This window comes from Loxodonta africana, chromosome 18 (assembly GCF_030014295.1).
Source record: "Loxodonta africana isolate mLoxAfr1 chromosome 18, mLoxAfr1.hap2, whole genome shotgun sequence".
Lineage (NCBI taxonomy): Eukaryota > Metazoa > Chordata > Mammalia > Proboscidea > Elephantidae > Loxodonta > Loxodonta africana.
Genome location: NC_087359.1, coordinates 52733419 through 52743881, shown reverse-complemented (window position 1 = coordinate 52743881; position 10463 = coordinate 52733419). Strand labels below are relative to the sequence as shown.

The 10463-nt window shown below is 46.9% G+C and overlaps 1 protein-coding gene across 1 annotated transcript; it reads right to left on the bottom strand.

Moving 5' to 3' along the window:
• Nucleotides 1-2062: 2062 nt before the first annotated feature.
• Nucleotides 2063-8871, bottom strand: CCL5 (C-C motif chemokine ligand 5). The gene is made up of 3 exons (XM_003414556.4): nucleotides 8580-8871; nucleotides 7043-7154; nucleotides 2063-2576 (listed from the first exon to the last, which is right to left on the bottom strand). The coding sequence occupies exons 1-3, from the start codon at nucleotides 8653-8655 to the stop codon at nucleotides 2489-2491; spliced, it is 276 nt and encodes a 91-aa protein (XP_003414604.1). The 5' UTR covers nucleotides 8656-8871; the 3' UTR covers nucleotides 2063-2488.
• Between the last annotated feature and the right edge of the window lie 1592 nt (nucleotides 8872-10463).

The window sequence follows — 10463 nt, the reverse complement described above, 5'->3', positions numbered from 1 at the left end:
GGACTTGGAGCTAAGACTTTTGCTATGATATGATGAGGTGAATATGTTTTGCCTGTTGCAAGGATGTGATTTTTTGGGGGCCAAAGGGGGGAATGTCATGGATTGAATTATGCCCACCTGAAAATGTGTGTATCAACTTGGTTAGGCCATGATTCCCAGTATTCTGTGGTTGTCCTCCATTTTGTGATTGTAATTTTATGTTAGAGAAGATTAGAATGGGATTGTAGCCCCTTACCAGGTCACATCCCTGATCCAAGGTAAAGGGCGTTTCCCTGGGGTGTGGCCTGCACCACCTTTTATCTCTCAAGAGATCAAAGGAAAGGGAAGCACGCAGAGAGTGGGGGACCTCGTAGCACCATGAAAGCTATGCTAGGATCACAGTGTGTCCTCTGGACCCGGAGTCCCTGTGTGAAGAAGCCCCTAGTCTGGGGGAACATTGATGAGAAAGCTGACAGAGAGAGAAAGCCTTCCCCTGGTGTTTACGCCCTGAATTTGGACTTTTAGCCTACTTTATTGTGAGAAAATAAATTTCCCTTTGTTAAAACCATCCGCTTGTGGTATTTCTGTTATAGCAGCACTAGATAAGTAAAACAGACCGTGTATGAGAAAATACTATTGTGTCACTGCTAAGTTTTCTGAGTGTGTGAGTGTGCTACTCATGTTGTAGTTATGTAGAATGTCCTTGTTATTAGAAGATACATACTGACACTTTTAGAGGTTAAGTGATAGCAATTTACTGTCAAATGGTTCAGAAAAAAAATGTATATACCAACTGTATATGTATATATGTATACACACATATGCACATATGTTATACATATATATGTGTGTGTATGTGTATGTTTATCGAGTCCCTGGGTGGTGCCAATGGTTAAGGCACTCGACTGCTAACTGAATGGCTGGTGGTTCAAGTCCACCCAGAGGTGCCTTGGAAGAAAGGACAGGTGATCTATTGGCGAAAAATCGGCCATTGAAAACCCTATGAAGCATGATTCTACTCTGACACACATGTGGTTGCCATGAGCCAGAGTCAACTTGACAGCAGCTGGCTTTGGCGAGATATATACACATATATGTATATGTAAATCTGTGTGTGTATACACACACACATAAATAGGTAAAGCAAATGTGGTAAAATGTTAAAAATTGAATCTCAGTGAAGGGTACGTGGGGGTATTCTTGCAATTTCGGTAGGCTTGAAAGTTTACAAATTAAAGGTAGAAACAAAAAGCATGGGGTTTGGCATTAGACCTCATGGGTTTAAATTTCATTTGTACCCCCATCCTTTGTTTTTTACCTTGTGTAGCTTTGGGCAAGACATTTCTTTCTCTTGTCAAGGGTTTTCTCAATATAAACAGAGCTAATAATAGGTTTTTTTTTTTTTAATAATAGTACTTTCCCCGTAGGGTTGTGAGTATGGAAAGGTAAGCTGAATGTAAGGGCCTGAGCCAATGCCTGGCACCCAGGCACTGTGAGTGCTCCATTAATGCTAGCTATATCGGTTTTTTTTTTTTTTAAATATCGTTACTATATAACTCTTATGTATATCTTTAATATATGTTTGCAGCAGGGGACACGTAGGTGGGGAAGTTCAAGTATTACCTTGTGCTGGTGCAGTTGTGGAAAACCACAAAATACCTTATGCTCCTCATTTTAAAGAACTGAGGAGTTTCGGGATTGCCGTTAAATCCCATTTCTGGGACAAGGATGGTGTTAAAGAAACCTACTGGGAATAAGGTAGAGAGTAGGCCAGGGTAGAAGCGGAGCAGAGTGGATGGAAGGGCCAGCTGAGGTCGGAGGCAGAGAGTGTATAAACTGCTCGAGACCTGGGAGTGGGGAGATACAGTGACTGTTCCCCCAGAGTGGCTAAGTCACAGTTATTTCTCCTGCTCTGTCCTGGCCATGCCTCCTTCTCAGAGGGCTTTTGCTCCCAGCCCTGCTCACTGGGCAGGACGACAGCCCCCAAATCTACGGTGGACACTAGATGTGTGCAAGACCTGCACATACTTAATGCTCTTGGGGAAGGAGGGTTCCTGAGGAGGAAATCAAACCAGGAGTCAGCTTTGCAACTGCACTGAGAATTTTAATAGAAAGTTGATTTCTCATGTTTGCCAGTCATCCCGTCCCAGTGAGGGGGCTGACATGGGACTTGGCCCCGGGATATTCCCGTAGGATCCCAGTTTTCTTCCTTTCTTGCTTCTAGAGACGCACTACCTTCCTTCCTGGTCGCAAAGCCATGGCCAAGCTGAGCCCGAGGAGCCAGCAGCTCAGAACCTACAGACTGCCTGTTCATAGGGCAGAGCTTCAGTAGATTTTTGAGGCTTTAGATGGGGGAAGCTTTTATAACTGCTGCCTTATGGTGGAATCCCTGCTTTCCAGGGAGGGGTGGGAATAGAGGATTGGGGGAACAGCCTCCCAAGCTGGTTAGGACAAGAGCAAGCAGCAACTGAAAAATTTGTAGAAGCTCAGTTTCAAGACGCCCTCCATCCTAGTTCATCTCCAAGGTGTTGATGTACTCCTTCACCCATTTCTTCTCTGGGTCGGCACACACCTGGCGGTTCCTACGGGTGACAAAGCTGTGGAAAAGGAGAGGAAGGGGTGAGACTGTGTCAAGGCTGGGACAGCCAGTTTTTGGGATGAGGTAGATTGAGACATAAGGGGAAAGGATGGTGGTACTGGGTTATTTGGAGCCCCATAAGTTTTATTTGTGGCCTCTAAGGAAAGGACATTTCCTCTCCTGTTGGGTCAGAGGGCTTTAAGCCAGAAGTAGATTTGTGTGAACTTTAACCCCACACAAACATGTTGCCTGGAAAGCCAAAGAGATCTGGAGATACGGAGCCTGAGGGCCCAGGGTTGAGCTAGTCAACCAGTGGCCAGCAAACAGCGCTCCCTCTGTTCCAGACCCTGTGCTGGGTGCTTGGGAGAGAACGAATGTGAATTCTGTGTCCTCTGGGAACAGAGTCATGGCTGAGTAAGTGGGAAATGAAAAGTGGTTAAAAAAAAACATGTGGATTGGCTTCAGACAACACAGTGCATATGTGAGTATATCCGTACGTGCATGGATGGATGAAAGGACATGAACTTGGGTCTTGATTTCACCACTTAATAGTTGGATGACTTTAGGAAGATCACTTAGGGACTCTGAGTCTATTTGTTTACCTCTAAAATGTGGATAGAAGTGATTCCTACTTAGCACAATTGTTGTGAAGCTCAAATGTATGAAAGAGTTTTGAAAAATACCATAAATGTGTTGTCCTCGTTATTAGATTGCTGGGTAGCCTCTGCTTTGGTGTGGATCAGAGTAACATGAGACCATGGCTCCTGTTATTGGACAGCGTGGCTCTGAGGGGCAATGTCAAAGCACTTCTACCAATTAACCAGCCAGGATGTAGAGGCTTATGAGTGTGAGATGAGGGTAGTGGTGGTTCAGTGGTAGAATTATTGCCTCTCATGCCGGAGGCCTGGGTTCGATTCCCAGCCAATGTGCCACATGCGCAGACACCACCGATCTGTCAGAGGAGGCTTGCGTGTTGCTATGATGCTGAACAGGTTTCAGCAGAGATTACAGACTAAGACTGGGAAGAAAGGCTTGGCGATCTACTTCCAAAAATCAGCCAGTGAAAACCCTATGGATCACAACGGTACGATCCACAACTGATCGTGAGGATGGCACAGGACTACGCAGTGTTTCCGTTCATTTGTGCATGGGGTTGCCAGGAGCTGGGGCTGACTCCGGCAGCTGACAATAACTTGAGAGCCAGAGCTCCTGATCTCTGTAGGTGGCGATGGTGTAAACTGGAAGTGTAAAAGCCTGGGGTCATGGGGATCGGTCTAGCTGCCTGCCTGACTGGTCTATGGTTCTGTCTGGGGGAGACCTTGGGCCTGGGTAGAAGTGCTGCCAATTAACATATTACTCTGGAATACTCAGAAGTACCCAGGGGTCAGCCCTGCCTGCTTGACCTTTCTCATTTGACTTCCTCTTTAGGATGTTTTCCTGCACATTCCTGAGTCCAGATGTTTCCAGGCCAAGAGAAGGCATAAGTTGTCTCGGGAGAAGGAAGATGCCTTGGTTGCTCTTTGGGCTGCAGCCTGGATGACATTTGCTCACAGGGAAGCTGTTTCCCCTTTCTGAGCCTCACTCTGAGCCACTTGGCTTTCTTACTGGCTCCCACCCTGCTGTGCACAGATGAGAAAGGGAGGAGAAACGGTATCCTGGGCTCTCGCGCCCTCTAGCGTTTCTTCGCTTATTTGACGGGGCGTGGGAGGGTGAGGGAGCGTCAGGGGCCCTAGTGGTGTAGTGGTTAAGCACTTGGCTGCTAACCAAAAGGTTGGTGGTTTGAACTCACCAGCTACCCCGCCTGAGAAAGATGTGGTAGTCTGCTTCCTAGGAAACTCTATGGGGCAGATTCTTTGTGTTCTATAGGGCCGCTGTGAGTCGGAATTTGGAGGGAGCTCAGGCACAGACCCTACCTACCCTTGCTCCCCCAGGAGTCACACAGGAAATCCTGCCAGACTAATCATTCTCTCCTTGGCCCCCTTGCCTGTTGGCAGGAAGTCAAGAGCCAGGAAACCAACATCTAGGGTGAGAGTTGCTCGGGCTTCCATTTCTGCCTCCTCCCTGCAGAACGTGATACCTTGCCAAGCCTTCTCTCCTGCTCCCGGTTTTGGGACCCTCTATTTGCCTGACTTGCCCCTCTGTCTGCTCAGGCTCCTTGGGAACCTCCACCTTGACCTGTCCTTTAAGAGTGGTTTCTCAACATTGCTGCCCTTTCCTCTGTGTTCTTCTCCTTGTTTCTGGCCTTGAGCCTGGCATAAAATAGTGGTAATGGGTATTTGTTGAATCAGTAGCGAATGAATGAATTGCATTCACTCCTTAAGTTTTACCCATTACTCCCATGTATATAATAATACAATTAGATGATGATGATGATGATGTCAGCACTTATTGGGCACCTACTGTGTGCCAGGCAGTATTCTAAGCATTTTATTATGTGACCCAGTGAGGGGAATACTTCTATTCGCCCCATTTTACAGATGAGAAAATTGAGGCTCAGAGAGGTTATGTGACTGTCCCAAGCTCATGCACCTACCAAGGGGCAGAGCTAACAAAGGCAGGCTAGCTCCAGAGCCAGTGCTCACCAAGACTGTGTTATATTGCCCTTCTTTTATTGGAAGACCCCTTCCTCCTAGAAAAGAATGTCACATCTCCAGCCCCGATGCCCTTCCTCAAATAGCACACTCTCTGCTGGACATTTCCACAGGGTTGTCTTGCTGGCCCCTCAGGGTCAAACTAACCCAAGCCACACACATCTCTCTTTCCTCTATAAACAGCTCTTCCTTGAGACTTATGTGGCTCTGCCCCTCTCCAGCCATCTGGGTTGACACCTCAGCCTCAGCCTCGCCCCCTCTCTCTTCCTTGCTCCTGATTTCAAGCCACCAGCCAGAGCTTGCTCATTCCACCTCTGAAGGCTTCTCACCCGGTCTCTTTTCTTTTCCTTCAGGCACTGTTCAGCCTTCAAAACCACTCGTGTGGATAGTCACAACGGTCTCTAAACTGGACCCCTATTTTCTAGGCTTTTCCTGTTCCAGCTCATTTCATACTTGACTGCTTAGAAGCGTTCGGTTCCTTGTCCTGACTTCCAGGACAGGCCCAGCCTCTGTCTTTCTGCCTCATCTCTCAGACTTGCCTACATGAAGACTCTGCATAAACCAAAGCCGAGTCCTGGAGGCATTGCCTCTGCCTGATAGACTCAGATCCTCAGGCTTTTCTCTGCCAGTCCATGTCCCACTCAACAGGCACTTCTTGCAGGAAACCTCTGCTAAGTCCCCTCTCCTCACCCCTGAAACCGCACATGCTCTCTCCCTCCTCCTGCTGTGTAGCCTTTTGTACTGTTCTTATACAGGGCACTCCAGCCATGCTGTCTCTATCCTGTCCCTCCAATAAAGCCCTATAACAGCAGGGAGGGTGGCTCATCAGTCTCTCCCCATACATAATATGTATTCAGTGAAGGATATTTTTCATTTGAAAAGTATTTGCAGAATTAAAATGAATAATGCTAAATATTACCACTAAATGGATTCATCAGAACCAAAGCCCGACTTTGAATACTTGTCCCTTTGCTGGTGTCATGAGAACTTCTGGATTAAAAAATTTCACCCTTCCGAGGGGGTTAGAAGCTGGTGAAATGGACACGAAAAGAGAGAGTAGAGGGAGAGAGCGGGCTGTCTCATTAAAAAAAAAAAATTTTTTTTTTTTTTAGGGGGAGAGTAATTGGGAGTGTGTAGCAAGGTGTTATATAGCAAGGTGTGAGAGACTGACTTGATTTGTAAACTTTCACTTAAAGCACAATAAAAATTATTAAAAAAAAAAAAATTTCGCCCTTCCATAGGAAACTTCAGGATGGTCCCATTTACATTCTCCGTCATCTTAAATTTCCGAAGCAAAGATCACTAAAGACCTTGTTTTAGTAGAAAGAGAAGATTCCAGAGACAGACTGTACCCCTCACTTGTTATAGAACCTTGGGCGAGTCATGAAATCTCTCTGAGCCTTACTTTCTTTACCCAGAACATGGAGAGAATTATGCATACTCATTGGGTATGAAATTTAGAGATAATACATACCAGACATTTGACACGGTGTCATAGTGGTTAAGTGCTACGGCCGCTAACCTAAAGGTCGGCAGTTCGAATCCACCAGGCGCTTCTTGGAAACTCTATGGGGCAGTTCTACTCTGTCCTATAGGGTCGCTATGAGTTGGAATTAACTCGATGGCAATGGGTTCGGTGAGTTGGAATTAACTCGATGGCAATGGGTTCGGTTTGGTTTTAGTCGGGGTTATTACATTTTTCCAAATATATTTATTTATATATTTAAAAGAGAACCTCATTATTTCTGCAATCAATAAAAGTTTTTAAAAAATTATTATTTTTTATTATTTGAATGTGACTAGGGCCCTGACCCCTCACCTCTCCTCCCTAGTTCCTCTGAGGTTGTATGTGGATTTGATTAGGTCTGGAGGGCTCCAGGGGCCTGAGACTCACACGACTGCTGGCATGGAGCACTTGCCGCTGGTGTAGAAATACTCCTTGACGTGGGCGTGGGGCAGTGTGCGGGGGGTGTAGGCAAAGCAGCAGGGCGTGGTGTCCGAGGCATCTGAGAGGAAGAAAGAATGAGACCCCTTTATTCATTGTCAGTGTACACTGGGCATTCTGCGGAGTGCTTTATATGCTTTACCTTGAATGAGAAACTGAGGCTCAGAGAGTCACTTGGCCATGGATACAGTGGCAGAGTGGAGATTCCAGCAGAGGCCTGGAGGATCTCCCTCCCCTTATCTAATCCTTGAGCCCAGTTTGTCTTGTTTCCTCTATACCACAACCCCCTGCCCTTGGCTCTCGGGACATGCTAGGCCTCCTCCTGGCTTGCCCTGCACCTTTTGCCCTCATTCTTACCCTCCCAGGATCCTTAAATGAGTCAGAACTTGCTTTCTTTGGGACCTAGGGTGGATGGGTAGGGGGAGAGCTTCCAGAACCCAGGCTCTGTGGCTCATCCAGGACTCCTAAAAAGGACCAGAAGGTGCGTATTGCCCCTCTGACTGAGTCATAGGGAGAAGGGCTCTGAACAGAGAGGAGAACTTTTTGTTGGTTAATTAATTCAAGATGACACTGGGGAGTGTCAATTAAAAGAGCAGTGTTTAAGCGCCAGATAGAACTGGGTTTGAATACCAGTTCCCCTACTTTCTAAGTGTGTGACTTTGGGCAATGTACTTAATCTCTCTGGGCCTCTGTTTCCCCATCTGTAAGTCAAGGACAACTCAAAGGGGGTATTAAATAAGATGGTGGATGTAAAGCAACCAGCAGATGACCTGACACATAAAATCAAACCAAACCTGTTGCTGTTGAGTCGATTCCAACTCATAGCAGCCCTGTAGGACAGAGTAGAACTGCCCCATAGGGTTTCTAAGGCTGTAATCTTTAAAAGAGCAGACTGCCATATTTTTCTCCCACAGAGTACCTGGTAGATTCAAATCACTGACTTTTCAGTTAGCAGCCGAGCATTTTAACCACGAGCCACCAGAGCTCCTTATCTGACACATAGTAGGTATTTAAGTCATTAGCTGTTTTTATCTTCTTGCAGCCTCAGTTTTTCCATCTGTGAAATGGGACAGAATATGACCATCCCAGGAGGGATTTTGGTTAAGTGCTCAGAAGTTTCTGAGAAACTTTTTAGGCATGAGTCCATTGTGTTTTGAGGTCAGCTTGAGCTGCCCCTGCTTTCTAATACCCCAGCCGCAGCTCGCACTCAGTGAGACCCTGCGGGGCTCCGGGGGAGACTTTGGAGACACAGAAATTTGATTAGGGGTTTCTGCCATGAAAGGACTTAGAGACCTATCAGGGACAGCTGGACATCTGGGTAAAACAATACATAAGAGTGTAAATAATGAGGTTCAGGAAGTAAATGCAACAGTTGAAGAGAGGATGAGGCCAGGAATAGTCAGAGAGGTGGGGAGGGCGTTGGGTGGAGGGTCCAGCTGGCGGGGGCCGGGGGTGGGGGGCCGCTGTGGCTAGGGCCTGGACTTACATGGAGAGGCAGATGCAGGGACGCAGAGGGCGGCGGCCGTGACGAGGACTGTGAGGGCTGCTGCAGAGACCTTCATGGTGCCTGAGGGCAGAGGCTGTGAAGGCTGTAGGTGCTGTCTCAGTATCCTGTGCAGGTCCCTCTCAGGCCAGCCCTTTATAGGATAGAGTGACTCGTCTTTATTGGATATCTTTATTGGATAGAGTAACTCGTCATCAAATAGGGAGTCAGGGCCAGCCGAGGGGGCGTCCTTAGGGGAGTTTCCAAAGCAGCAGTCAAGCACTGGCTGGTATCATAAGTGAAATTGCACAAAACGGAAAAGAAAACTGAAATAAAAAAAAATAGCCCCCGGAAATTCGAGTCTGTCTTTCCCCCACCACCCTCCCTTCCAGGGTGAGCTCACCAGTCCCTTTGCCCCAAGATGAGCCAATCTAAGCACCGGGGCTAGAAAAGCGCCTCCTTTGCTGGCATCCTGGGCTTCACCTTTCAGGCCAGGGTGCTCCCCGGAGAACAGGAAGCTGCCTTCCTTGGGCAAGAGGAAGGGCAGAGAAGACGTGGTCGGAAGACACTGACTGTCCTTACCTGGTTACTTCCAAAGCTCTCGCTCACGCCTCACACCTCTGCATCCCCCGTTTCTCATCCATGGAAGGATGCTGTGTACATGGCGTTCTACTGAGAACGGGAAGTCCTTGCACTACAGCCCTCATAGGAGGTGGATCCCAACGGGATATTGAGGACCTTGTCGCCAGATAAGAGTTGGAGTAATTTCTCTTGGGATAGTTTCTTGCTTTCATTCTGGCCACAGGCTCACTCCCATTTGCTTGCAAGGTGAAATTTGGGAACATTGCTTAACGTCTTTGAGCTTCCATTTCTTTGTGTATAAAGTGGTATAATTGGTTACAGTCTCGTTGTGAAGCAGAGAGAGTGTGTACACATAATAACTACCATTACTAGCAAACATTTGCTGAGGGTTTCCCCTGTGCCAGGCACTGTTCTAGGGGCTTTGCATGTGTTGATTCATTTAATCCTCAGAAAAACCATGAGGCAGGTATTATTATTACCCCCATTCCACAGGGGAAGAAACTCAGTAAATGCTGGCATCCCCATCCCAGGCCTCCTTGGGCACAAAAATTACAGAATATGAAAGCTGCAAAGGACTTCAGGGATCATTTATCCCATGTTCTTCAATTTCAGAGGAGGAAACCAAGCTCAGAGAGCAGAAGTGACTTGTCTAAGGAAACACAGCAAATGAGTGACAGAGTTGGGATCAGAACCCAGTCCCCTGGCTCCCACTTCAGTGTTCTGTCCACTAAGTACTGCTCACCATTAAAGCGTTCATGGCTGGGGACATCCATGGGGTACCGTTGTTTGGAGTCAGGGTCCTTACTCTATTCCAAAGAATTGGATAGAGTAACTCGTCATCAAATCCCATTTGAATAATTCAGAATTAGTGACAGTTTGGCCTGGGCTGGGCTGAAGTTGACTTCTGTATTAGCTAAAAGCGTTCATTGACAAAACAAAAAAAAATTTTTAGTGTAACCTATTCTGAGAACCTAACCAGTATAGGTTTGTCTTGCTAACTATTGTCACAATATTGGCTAAGCTAAACTTGAATTGCCCAGAATAGGAAGACCTTGTTTCTTCCTTACAATGGCCTTGAGGCATGGTGGTAATCATCCTCTTTTTGCAGAACAGGAAATGACCCTCAGAAGAGGTCATTAACATCCTCTAGGCCACAGAGCTGGTAAGGGGCATTTGAACTCAGGTGTTTCTGATGGTCAGGCTTAATCTCTTTCCACTGACCCACTCCAATAAGGCAGCTAAAAGCAATCGAGCTCTTCCTTGGTTCCGGGTGCTGTTTTAAACTCTTCACAAGAATCCTCTTGT

Coding starts and splice junctions, on each gene's coding strand:
- CCL5 (XM_003414556.4), bottom strand. CDS start 8,655: ATGAAGGTCTCTGCAGCAGCCCTCACAGTCCTCGTCACGGCCGCCGCC. Junction 7,155..8,579: donor CCCTGCATCTGCCTCTCCAT/GTAAGTCCAGGC, acceptor TCTTCCTCTCAG/ATGCCTCGGACACCACGCCC. Junction 2,577..7,042: donor TGCTCCATGCCAGCAGTCGT/GTGAGTCTCAGG, acceptor CCTTTTCCACAG/CTTTGTCACCCGTAGGAACC.